General features: G+C 35.7%; 2 protein-coding genes across 5 annotated transcripts in view; both read left to right on the top strand.

Moving 5' to 3' along the window:
• On the top strand, positions 260-2,461 carry LOC107625676 (GDP-mannose transporter GONST3). Of its 2 annotated transcripts, XM_016328368.2 has the most exons (3): positions 260-412; positions 518-711; positions 947-2,461. In XM_016328368.2, exon 3 carries the CDS (start codon positions 947-949, stop codon positions 2,108-2,110), a length of 1,164 nt encoding a protein of 387 aa, XP_016183854.1. In that variant the 5' UTR covers positions 260-412; positions 518-711; the 3' UTR covers positions 2,111-2,461. The 2 variants fall into 2 exon arrangements, with proteins under 2 accessions (XP_016183854.1, XP_016183853.1); XM_016328367.2 differs by having other exon boundaries at positions 267-711.
• Positions 2,548-13,416, top strand: part of LOC107625675 — a 23,554-nt gene continuing 12,685 nt past the window's right edge. Inside the window, exons 1-5 of one of the 3 annotated variants that reach the window (XM_021116135.1) lie at positions 2,548-3,850; positions 4,922-5,510; positions 6,125-6,874; positions 7,347-9,875; positions 11,014-11,270. In XM_021116135.1, the coding sequence (XP_020971794.1) occupies positions 3,783-3,850; positions 4,922-5,510; positions 6,125-6,874; positions 7,347-7,445 (1,506 nt within the window). In that variant the 5' untranslated portion in view covers positions 2,548-3,782 and the 3' untranslated portion in view covers positions 7,446-9,875; positions 11,014-11,270. Of the gene's footprint in view, positions 3,851-4,921; positions 5,511-6,124; positions 6,875-7,346; positions 11,271-13,416 lie in introns of all 3 variants that reach the window. The other 2 variants (XM_016328366.2, XM_021116134.1) reach the window with 2 other exon arrangements.

Here is a 13,416-nt window from a genome sequence, read left to right as displayed (position 1 = left end):
AAGAAATTCGAAAAAAGGAAACGAAATTTTTTTAAAAAAGGAAGTTATATATTCGCGCGTTAATTGAGTTAAAAATCTGTTAGAGGCACGTGAAACACGTATGTTTGAGCATAAATCAATTAAAGGACTTGTAAAATTTGTAGAGAAAAATCACTTGTATGTAGAGATTAATTGTAACTTGAATTACTAATTGATCCCTTTTAAATTCTTAAAAAAAAAAAAGAAATTACTTTTTATCCTGTGTGTTATTTCTTTTTTTTTTCTTTATTTAGAAATTGTGAAGGTGAAGATTGAAGAACTCGTTGTACGATGCAGGAGGCAGCTGCGTCTACTCCACTCTTCTTCTTCTTCTTCAATCACAAGAAGTTGCAGCAATAAACATTTCACAATCAAATTACACACGTTCCCAAAGGTCAGCGTCAGCAACGTTACTTTCCCAGTTTCCCAAACATTTCACAACGCATTCTGCTATCATCACTCCCTTTTTCACTGTTTTCACTCTTCCAATTCTATTCAGATCTGTGCGAATTGGACTGCAAACAGTGAAATCCCTGTTATGCCCTCACCCTAATATCAGACACTTCATCAACTGCACCACCGACACTGCAGCCAACACCCACGCCGCCGTCCGCTGTCGTCCTCCCCCGCTGGCACCATTAGTCCCCTTGTGTCCCTCGACGGCAGCCTTCTCCGTCCAACGCCTTCGACCAGGTCAGTTCTTTTTCCCAATTCTTTTGGGGTTTAAATTTATATTTTCTTCGTTTTTTTATTCATTTTTAGAGATTTTGTTGCTGGAATTTAATTTTACTCCATTTTTGTTAATTTAAATTTACACCGTTATTCGGATTTTAGTATAAAATAACAGTCCAACGGTGTAGTTGTAGTGCAAAATTATGTGTTGCTATAGTCTGAAATGTTGTTATTTCTTTTGTTCGGTTGTGTATAGATGTCTAAAGACAATGACGTGGAAAACCCAACTACTAACCCAAGCATCAAAGTTGAAAAGGATGCCAATCTGAGTGCTACTGCTACTGCGACTGTTCCTGATGTTGATAACAAGGGAAATTGGTACAATGCTTTGTTGCAACAAATCTCAGTGTATGGTGTTGCTGCTGGTTATTGTTTATCTGCATCACTGCTCTCAATTATCAACAAATGGGCTGTAATGAAGTTCCCTTACCCAGGTGCATTGACAGCCCTGCAATACTTCACTAGCGCGGCTGGAGTCTTTATTGTTGGCCGGCTCAAGCTCGTTGAGCATGATCCTCTTGATTTATTGACAATGTGGAGGTTTTTACCTGCTGCTATCATTTTTTATCTCTCGCTCTTCACCAACAGTGAGCTGCTCTTGCATGCCAATGTGGATACATTTATTGTATTCCGGTCGGTTGTACCGATCTTTGTCGCAGTAGGGGAGACTCTGTTCCTTCACCAGCCATGGCCCACGCTGAAGACATGGGCATCCCTGGCCACAATCTTTGCGGGGAGTGTGCTTTATGTTGCAACGGATTATCAGTTTACTTTCATGGCCTATAGCTGGGCGCTTGCGTATTTAATCAGTATGACCATAGATTTTGTTTACATAAAGCATGTTGTGATGACAATCGGATTGAACACCTGGGGTCTTGTGTTGTACAACAATCTTGAGGCTCTACTGCTTTTTCCGTTGGAGCTGATGATTATGGGTGAGCTGAAGAAGATTAAGCATGAGATTTCTGATGAATCAGATTGGTACTCTTTCGAAGTGGTTTTGCCAGTGGGATTATCATGTTTGTTTGGTCTATCTATTTCTTTCTTCGGGTTTTCTTGCCGCAGGGCGATTTCTGCAACAGGGTTTACAGTTCTTGGTATAGTGAACAAGTTGTTGACGGTGGTGATTAATCTGGTAGTTTGGGACAAGCATTCAACATGGGTGGGAACTGTGGGACTTTTGATTTGCATGCTGGGTGGGATTATGTATCAACAATCAACAAGTAAGCCAAAGGCTGCAAAAGAAGCAACTGCACAGGAAGGTGAGGAGGAAGAACAGAAATTACTTGAATTGCAAGACAATTCAGTGACCGACAATAATGATAATGAAGTCCTTAGTAAATCAAGGGAAGAAAAATGATTATTTTCATGTAGGAAAAATTTCTACGTTTCTTTTCAAGTGTATGTTTATTTTCATAGGTATCTAATGTGAATTATAATCTCAATTTTCACAACTATTAATATACAATTCTTTACCAATTCTGTTTCTTTGAATAGCACGCTCATTGTTGTTCTAGTATGTAGGGCTTTTTGATATGTCTGTTTACTCTCTGATAGATAAGATGCATCTCAATGTAGTACTTTTTTACTTTTTTGTTTGTTAGCTGAGGAGTTGTAAAATTTAATTCTCAATTTGTTCCGTTCTTGTTTTGGAGGTGTCAAATTGAGATTATCTGCTTCTCTTACTCTAAATTGGTTACTCACATGACTATTTATGAATTATGACAAGGTGTGTTAATGACATAAGGATCTGATGATTATTATTTTACTTAAAAATAAAATTTGTTGTTCTTTATAATTTATTATTGGCAACTTTGCCTGGTTGGTTTGATCATTTTTCTGTTGGATGAATCTGGATACAGGATTTAATGTTAAATCTTTTTTTCCCCCTATTCATCAGGAGTATCACTAATTGGGGTTTTGATATTGATGTCCAGAATATCATCCTCTTATTGCTAATTAAAAGCAATCCAAGATTTTCTTTTAGAACTAATGATGTATCCCGAGAATCAGATGCCTGGCTAGTGGCCTTCCAGTACTTAGATATTGTTGCTCTGTAATGGCAATTAATATTTTATGAGCATCACCATTTTTGGGTTGTCTCCTCTCGTAATCTTTACTGCATGTGCATGTTTCAGCCTATTTTATTCTTCAGGATCAAGTATTGTAAAGTAAACTAAGTGATTATGATTGATCTGTTCATGATAGATACACTAGCATGTCCGCAATCAGTATTAGATCAGTTCATAGTGGTAGTTGTCTCAGTGCATCTAACATTTTATTACAACCAAAATACTAGATTATTTTCGCAGGTGTGAGAGCAACAGGGGGAACTGAGAAGAGTAGAAGACTGATAAAAGCTATCTCTCCACTTTCTCTTGCTCCCACAAAGTTCACAACTGTCTTGTCATTTAAATGTTTCATCTCTGGTGCAGTGGTAATATATTTTCTCTCGATGGGTTTAAGTTGTATTCGTCTTCTTGTTTCCTTTTTGCAGTATGTCTTTTACTCTGTGATATCATTTCAATTGTTGCTAAGTGTGATTTTTGGAAATTGATGCATTGTGGTCTGTTACGTATCTAAGGAAAATGGGAGACTGCATCTTAAAAGCTAGCTGTTAAGGGAAAAGAACTACTTTTCTTAAATCAATCTATTTTTTCATGGAATGCTTCAAGAATTTGTTTCTAAGCTTTTGTGAATTAGATTTGATTTAGATTTGTAGTTTGAAGTAGCCTATGCAGTGTATAGTCAGAAGCAACATAGCTCCTACATTTTGACATTGAATTTTGGATTGTCTTTAATCTTAGAACTATGATTGCTGTTACTAATGTAATTATTGTGTACATAATAAAGCAAACAGATACAGATTAAAATGCTGTTGTAGTTGATTGACAGGTTTATCTGCAATTTCACATTCGAAAATTATTTCCTCTCCAGTTAATGAAGTTATTGTATCCAATAACAATTAGGTCTTTATCTGGTTGCTGATGGTCCAGGATGTGGACTAAACAACCCTTGATTGGTTGATCATAATGTTGGACTTAATAGACTTTCACAGTAACATTCGGACAAGGCAGCATAGGCATACAACTTTATTCTTGTAAGTGCTTAATTCTTGCAGATCTATGATCGTTGTTTGCATGTACTGGCTTTGAGCTTGCCACATGTGCAATGCTCCTTTTGATCCCCATACTGGTGACAACTATTGTAAGAGGACAAAAGTGCGGCTCAGTTTGAACTTAAAAAGTAGGCTAGCTTCAATTTTTTGTCACTATTTAATGCATACAATTAAATTGCTTCTTTTTGCTTCTAGGGTTGGTTTGTGAAGTGTGTTTTCCATAAAATAAAAGGGTAGAATTCAATATCAATATTCACCAATTCCAATGTGTTAGCTACACCAACTATCCAGAAAATGATTAAAGTAATATGTAAACTACCCAAATGTTTTAACTTGGTGCATTGAAAGTTTCTCTGGGACAAACAGATTGAAATAATGACAAAGTGTGTTGTTTCCTCTCCTTTCTCTAAGCCAATAGAACCTATTAGTTTAAGACAAAATATGTATCAAAATATTTTCGTACAAACGTTTCTTCACGGTGTATCAAAATAGTTTTTTCGGCAGTATAATAAGCTTAACAGTTTTCAATTAAATATTTAAATATGAATACTGCATACGCAACGGAAAATGTAAAAGTAATAGAAAATTAACTAATATGTACTTGTTAATATTTAATGCCAATTTATCCTTTGTACGTATTTTATAAGATCTTGACCAATGCAATCCCTTTCGCTCTAGTCACTTTCATGTTTCATGTCGTAGCACATATAAGATAGGAGATGGGAAAGTAATATACACCTCACTGTTTCATAACCATGGTATTTTTTCTTGCACAATACATACAAAAAGCACTGGAATGTGTCCCAATAATAATGCTATAGCCAACAAAGGAAATTTCTTCTTAGTTTCCTTCTTCACTTCACTTTCATATTTCTTCTATTCCAGCTACAACACACAACCCCATTAATAACAAATACACTGGGAATCAAGATAAATAAAGCATAAGAAATACCCAAACCTTGCACTAAAATTAGTGTCTGTGAGTTTTGTAATGGCTTCCAATATGGCTCCCATGCAAGAACAAACATTCACCTTGAGGCTTTTGGTGGACAGAGAAAAAAATCGTGTAGTTGTGGCTGAAGCAAGTGGAGACTTCATAGACACTCTCTTTAGCTTCCTCACTCTTCCGTTGGGAACTATCATCCGGTTACTGTTGAATAACCAACAGCATGATCACCCGGCCGAGTTTGGCTGCATTAGCAATCTGTACCGAAGTGTGGAGAATTCAAGTGTTGAGGTTTTTTGGAACCATATATGCAAGCAAATGCTGCTTCGTCCGCAGAACAATTGCGAATCCCTTTGCCGAAAACTGAAGTTGAATGTGGATGACACAGAGTCCTTAAGGTATTTCATGTGTAGCAACTGTAAGAGGGGGAGTAATTGGTTGTTGAGTACGTTTACTGGTGCTAGTTGTTGCTCTTGTGGGAAATCGATGGACAAAGAAATGAAACTCTTCGGAGATTCCGAGGATGAGACGCATACCGATGGTGTCTTTGTTAAAGGGGAAGCCATGTATTTCATATTTGATGATCTGAGAGTTCTTCAAAGCTCTCCTAACAACTTTGTTAAGGAACTTACCCAACTTGGCTACAGAAACTTCCATAAGTTTATAGACATATCCCCATGTGTTGGACTGAAGGAGGTAACATTTTAGTTTTGTTTTTTTAAGATTTGCAAGTACAGTTCTGTTTATGAATAAGTTCATATTGAACTCAGAATTTTTAGGCTTATTATTTGTGAGATGATTGGTGTCGCTGATTATAATACTATTGATTAAGTTCCTTAATTAGCTTCTAAACTTTTGTGTGGACTGTATCTTAATTTGATAAGAAAAATTTGATAAGAAAAAATGTATGAGTCACTTATTATGCATAGTACACTAGGGTAACTCGCATTTCTATTATCAAGTGGGGTCACACTTCATCCACTGATAATAAAGATGTGAGTTAACTTGGTACAAGATACAAAGTGAGCACATATATCAATATTCGATAACAGAAAATTGTATGGAGAAATTATTAGGTGTTCATGGAGTATTTAAGTAGATTATGCTCATATTATTAACAAATTGACATTTTAGCTAAGCATACAAGATAATGGTGATTGGTGAGTCTTAGATAAAAATGTCTCTTTATTAATAATATGAACAAAATCCACCTAAGTACTCTCTGTGCACCTAATAATATATTTTTTAATGATGCTTGATAATGAGAAACATTCTAATAACTTTTTTTTTTTAATCTATAAAAAACAAAGATTCTGGACTTACTAAAGCAGGCATTGACCTCCAAGTCTGCTCTCAGTGATGTATTCTTTGCATATGGAGATTCTTTGGGGATGTGCACTTTCTCACCAAAAATTGGGCCAAAACACGAAGAACCTGGTTTTGATTTTGGTGTTTCTATAAACCTTAAGGTAATATTGAGAAAATCAAAGAAGAAGATAGTGTATGCTGAAGCAGAGGGTGATTTTGTTGATTTTCTATTCAGTTTCCTCACAGCACCCATTGGATCCATTCTAAATCTTTTGGATGGATATTCTTCTCTTGGATGCATTGACAACTTGTACAAAAGTGTGAAAGAACTCAATTCATCACGGCTCACAATCACAAGGCCTTCTGGAACTCCATTGCTCGATACGCGAGTCGCGCCCCAATTTGGTTACAGGAGGCAGCCATTGAAGCTTCCTGAAGAAGATACTCCAAGTTATTGGTATGGCAGAGGTTTAATAAAGAATAGCATATGCTATGTTAATCCAAATGGTGTGGTTTCTAAGAAGAGGAGTTTGGTGGAGAATCCTGATGCAATGAAACTTTTTGATCCAAGATCACCTAATGGAACAAGAGAACTTGCTGTGGGATTTGTGAAGAGGCCATCACTGTTTGTTGTATGGGATGATTTGAAAGTGATGCCACTGGCAAATGCTTCTAGCATTTGTTTTATACAAAAGATGAATCTGCCATTGGATGATTTGGAGGAGCATGTCTTGTGCATTAGGGAGGTAGAGGTAACAATCCACTTCTCACTTTTATCTTAAAGATATCATGGAGAATTGATTTTCTTATTAGAATACTATGATAACTATGTTCAAGAAATATTTCTCTTTAAACCATATCTAATTTAGTGTCCATTTTTCTATTCAATAAGAAAAATCTATACCAAATCAAGTTATGTGAAAATTAAAATTTTCACTGAAACTTTCACCTAAGAGGATCATTATCATTTATAGGTAATTTTCACTAAAAATCAATTTATTGAAAACTCTGCTTATATCACAAATACGTTCATAACTATTTCATTTCCTGGGCAACCAAGATAAGTAATAAAGGAAAAAATGTAATTTTCTGTGAGCGTGTCTATATCCATAAATATTATATATTTTATTTATTTAAATAAAAAAAACCCATATTTCTCCTATTTTTACCCTCTAGGTTCTGAGGTGGAAGTAATAACCTTCATAATCATAAATTTTCATTCAGGCACTAAACTTATTGAGGGCTTCTTTGACATCCAAAGCTGCATTGACAGAAGGTCTATCCTACCTCTTGGAGAATCCAAACCAAGATGCTAAAGCTTGATCTTTTTCTAGTTGGTGACAAGATGCTGAATAATAGAATAACCCCAATAATTTGTTTTGTATATTAGAACTAGCTATCATATATGTTACCATTGAGTGAGATTCTTCTGGCATTTTGATTTTGATGCTTCCTTGTTCTATTTTGGAAGTGATGATAAGTTTGGTAACTGCAAGCGCTTTGTTAGCTCTAGCACAACATAACACAGTCTTGACTCTTGATGCTGAATATTACTCATCTTTTTGTATATTCATCATTTCATCTCTTTGAGATTCATATTGTATTATGTAATAGTGATGAAATAAAGAGTTATAGGGGGTGATATTACTGTGAAACATGAGGAATTGATAATAATGGCCAATGTGGTAGTGCATTATAGAATGGTTTTGAAAACTTTTATCAACTTCATGTTATAGAAAAATTGCAAAAATATGGTGTTTTATTTAGGTGACACCAATGCTTTCCAAGTGTTCATGTTCATGTTCATGTTCATGGATAGAAAACTATGATCTCATGATTATTCAACTTCGCAAGGAAATAGCGAATACATTTACACCTGTCACAGCATATTGTTTTATATATAAGGGGATATTATATGAAAGAGCAACAAAGTGTATAGTATAACAATAACATTTACAGGATTATTTTACCCCTTAAACTTGTTCCAGGTTAGGAAAAATGCTCTGGAGAGGGACAAATAATAGTTGAAGATTATGGCCAGAATTCAGCAGTTTGTCCCCTGTTTGCTAAGAATAAACAAAATTGAACACAGTAATTAATGATTAATAAGTAAAGATAACATGAAGCATATAGCTTCGGCACCCCCAAGAAGAATAATATGATTTAATATCTAATTTGTTCAATGTACAAAAGCCACAAGAGCATAGCACAATTCTGTACCATATACCAATTGTAGAAAATAAGATTTAAGATTAAGATTCTCAGACTATCCTCGATATGTCAAAGGAAAATACCATCACCGAAACAATGAGACTCAAAAGAAAAAGACAACTTCCAAGCTAGCATTCATGGGTCTTCACTCAGCTTTCCATTGAATACCATAGTAGCCAATATCAAATTATCAAAGAATCCTTATCCTTATCCTTATCAACCTAAGGATATGGAAATACAAGCTATTCAAGAATATGTCCCACCTCAGAGGGAGTCATAAACTTGGAATCCTAAATAAAAAAGAGAACCCAAAATATAGTTAGAGGAGCACTCACGATTATAAATACAGTAAGAGGAGAAAAATAGATGGAAAGCTTATGTTTGCAGATTGGAGAAACAAATCAGTCGGACAGCATCCATAAATATAGTACATCCCAAAACCAACTATCACCAACATAGATTATCTTCATCTCATAAAACTCATCTTTTATGTATACATATGTCGTGTGAATTAACCAGATGCAACACCACAATTTAAAATTAATCCACACACACATACATAAGAAATAACCAAAGCAGGTCATAAGCAGGTAGTAGGAGTATCACGTATCTATCTATCTATCTCTTACTAGTTACTAGTATAATAATAACTGTGGCTCATTAAGCCACCCGTGATTCTCACGGTAATTTGCAATAAAAAAATGAAAAAGGAGTAACCTAAACGCCTTTCATTCTCGCCCTCATCTTCTTTCTCCATTCTCTAGTTTTCATTTGACGCCGTCTCTCCTTTCTCTCTCTCTCTCGAAAACCCTAATCCCTCATTCCCTTGGTTCTCTCCTCGATTGGCTATTCTCTCCTTTTGGCCTGGATCATTTCTCTCGGTGTTGTAACCTCGATCCTTTCCTCTCCTCTGTGTGACACTCTCTTTCTCTCTCATCTTCTCGCTTTCTCTCTTACGGTGTTGCTCTCACTCTCAAATCCAGTTCTCTGTTTCCTGATCCTTTTTTGCATTCTACTATCCCTTGCTTTTGCTTGAGACACACACTCTCTCCTTCTCTTTCGATGTTGTTCTCACTCTGGAACCCTAGTCCTTCAACTCCGTTTTCCTCCTTTCAGTTCGGGTTTCTCTTTAAATCTGGCTATTCTCTCAATGCTGCTCTGCGATATCTCTCTCTAAGAACATTATTGATCTCAATGGACGGATGCTGTAAACGGCTGCAGTGACACCGACAGCATGTATGAAGAGGAAGGAACGATTTCTTCAATTACTCAAAATGCCGGTATATGCCGAGCGGAATCGGGATCTGGTCCAGTCAAAGCGAGGGGCTGGCGACAGAAGCCCTAAAGGCAAACGTTACCGAGTTTCATCGCTATTTTCTGCCGCGACCCCTCAGAACAGTGTCCGGAGGCATTGCGGAGGCCACGGCAGAAACCATTATGGCGCGTTCGCGACTGAAATGGTAGACCTGGGATGAGGGGCTGGAAAAGTGGGCCGAACACAGCAGAAGTCCTTTAATTCCAAATGTTAGCTCACCAGAACAGGTTAGATATCGGATGCTTCGTCGTTGTGTTTTTTAGGATTTCTTTGATTTTGTTTCAAATAAATGTTAATTACTGTTATGTATACTTTGATCTGTTGGTATATGAAAATATATAAGAGATTAATTGAGGATCCAGTTGGATTCTGATCTGAGATTGCATCGCAGGTCCGAACGTCTGGAAGAAAATTAAATTAAATAATTTTTCTTCTTGCTTATATTTATATAAATTATATTTAATTTTTTTTTGTGGTTTAATAATGTTTTTTTTTTTGAGATAATGCATATTTTAGAACGAGTGAAATGAGAAGAACCGGCTGATTGTAGAAAGAGAAAAAGCTTTTGGCTTTTTTTGAAGTTAAAGATTGGTTTCTGATAAATATTTAGTGGTTCTAATATTCTATATGCAAAGTTTTTGCTTCTTTTATTGGTTGTTATGTTAATATAATACAATACATTGGAATGAAGAGTTGTGTTGAGACAATTTTTCTCTTTATGTTTATTATTTACATTGTTTATTAGTTTGTTTAAGTTATTCAATTCTAGCATTATATGCTTGACATGATCATGTATGTTCCTGCATATGTAATCTATCCACTTTTTCTGTCTATATTTATGTAATGCTGTGGAAGTTCCTTCCTTTATGTAAATTTTAACAAACGTGCAAATTTATATTATGTCTATTAACTTTAATGGTGACTCCTGCCATATCTCCAATATAAATTTTCTAGACAGCCAAGAATACTTACAGTTTTGGTTTTAATTTCTATTTATCTCTTATGAAAATTTGCAATCGCTTTGTTGCCTTAGCTTGATTGTATATACGTTTTTGTTTCACATGGAAATATGGCTGGGGTGTTGATCTAATTTGGAAAAAGTGGGAGAAAAGGTAATTGCAGGAAGAAGAAAGAAAGCATTTGTGCTTTCAGCAAGTGCGGTGATTTGATAGGATCTCAAGGGCGGTTTGGATTGTTTATATTTATTTTATTTTGACTATTGATACTATATCAGTTTTTAATCTTTTTATTATGAATGGCATATTTTTTTTATCTTGAAACTTATTTTCCTCAATTGGGGACTCTTTGATGCAAATGGTGCACCTAATTACATTTTACACTTGACTGGATCGGATGCACTCTTAGCAAATGATATCAGCAACCAAACTTTTTGCATTGCAAAGGAGGGTGCTGATTCGAAGATGTTGCATGCTGCACTAGATTGGATGTGTGGACTGGGCAAAGTGGAATGCTCTGCTATGCGGCAGGGACAACCATGCGATGAACCAGACAATGTGATTGCACATTCAACTTACACTTTTGATAGTTACTATCATAAGAAGGAAAGACTCCTGATTCCTGCGACTTCAATGGAGTGGCTATTATCTCCACCATGGATCCAAGTATGGTGCTATATGCATTTTTTAGTTTAATTTAGCATTGATTACTTTGGAAATTTCTATAGTTTAAAAGCTCTAATAAAGTTCTTTTATTGTGCACAAATTTTCAATTAGTCTCTATAGCTTAAATATGGATAATTAACTGCTTAAATATGGATAATTACTTTGCATTTTTTAGCTTATACTGTGCAGAATTTTTATGTCAAAAACAGCGATTCCTCATCATGCCATGTTTCTTAATTTTGTGCTTTCTATTTCTCGATTTTTAAATATATAATTTGATGCTTTTAGAATAATAAAATACTTTTGTTGTAAAAAGTGAGAAAACCTATAAAATTGGTGATTTCTTCCAAATCTATGGCAATTTTGTGAGTGATTTACCCTTGCTTAGGTGGCATTATCACAGCTATTGATCAAGAATTAGCTTGAAAAATTCATTAATTAATTCATTTAATGTTTTCACATTGCACTGTATTCTATGTTATTTACATTATACTACCTAACGTATATGTACTACAGTATGAATGGGTTCAATGTGTGAAACTTAAAAAGTCAGGTAGGGGTGTCCGCGGATCGGATATGACCAAAATTTCGATCCGATCCGCACTAAAATTATTGGATCGGATCGGATCCAATATCCGCCGTTTTTAAGGTTGGATCGGATCGGATCGAATATCGGATATATCCGCAAAACACAAAAATATTTTTAAAAGCTTATTTTTATTAAAAAAATATCAATAAAATTTATTTTTTCTATTCTTTTAAATATGTTTACTCTTAAAATAATATTTAACATACTTTTCTTGAATAGTAAATTAAAATAATTTAACATATATGATAATTATTAGTTAAAATAAAACATAAAAAGAATATTTTACTTATTTATTTCTTTATTTTTGCGGATACGCGGATATGCGGATACCAACACAAAATCCGCAATCCGATCCGATTAGTGTGTGGATCCGATCCGATCCGAAAGCCTTGCGGATCGGATCCATATCCGCAATTTTCGCGAATGCTTTAGTTTAGTAAAAGTATAGGTTAACACTTCGGTAAGTGTTGTTAAGTTTTAGTGTAGGTGTTGTTGAACTCGTTCCTTTTTAGTGGTTTTAGATCTAAAATTTGGAGGTAAAGTTTTTAAGTTGGGTTAAAATCGTATTTAAATCATGTGTATGTGCTTCTTAACGCACGAATGGAAATTGTTACCCGTAGGTTTTTTATCGAATAAGTTCAGTCACAAAGAGAAGCTGTACATTCTCTACTGTATAAAATGCGTCTTCGTAACCTCCAACGTATAGGTTGAAACTCAAGCACAACAGGCGGTAGAGATGGAGACGAAGCAGAGCAATTAATAGGGAGATTAATCCGAAGATAAAAGTACGTTAACAAATGGCATCCTCATACACCAATCGGAATTAGTTCTGAGATAACTACGACTCTTTCTACACTTCGAAAGTAACTTCTCCAACTTTTCTAGGAACTCCGACGTTAAACTACTTCGACTACTCAGAGCACTGAGCCTTTTACTACCGAGGAGACCTGTCCCCAATTAACTCTACCGACGGGTACCGTCAATTGATCTTGATGACTAATCCTGATCATATCCCGTAATCCATAAAACCAACACAGGTACATTATCGTAAATAACGTAACTTAACATCACCTACTCTTATATACATATAAGAGTAGAAAACATAGCTTACATAAAACCTAACAAAAAACCCGAAGAAAGCTTTTTTATGTTTGCGTACTCGATCTTCTTCTTCGTCATCCGAAATGTTCCTAAAAACCTCTGCCAAAATCTCAACTCAGCGGTCAAGGACCAGCCCCTCCCCTGTTCAATACCAGAAGCTGCCTAAGCTTTTTTGAATTGGACCGGCACTCAGTGGCTTTTATTCTCTGCGTAGTCGATCTTCTTCATCGCTATCCCGAATGTTCCCATAAACCTCTCCCAAAACGTACACCTAGCGGCTTTTTTAGTTTGCGTACTGGATGTTCTTCTTCGTTGTTTGAGTACTCAATCTTCTCCGCCACCCGGAAGTTTTCCATAAACCTCTCCCCAAACGAAGGTGCCTAACTGGGGACTGAAATCCCCACAGGTACCTAGCCTAGGCTAGGCGTATAGGCGCCACAAATAGGCTTAGGCTAG

Source organism: Arachis ipaensis, chromosome B02, assembly GCF_000816755.2.
Source record: "Arachis ipaensis cultivar K30076 chromosome B02, Araip1.1, whole genome shotgun sequence".
In the NCBI taxonomy this organism is placed as follows: Eukaryota; Viridiplantae; Streptophyta; class Magnoliopsida; order Fabales; family Fabaceae; genus Arachis; species Arachis ipaensis.
This window is presented reverse-complemented; position numbering and strand designations above follow the sequence as displayed.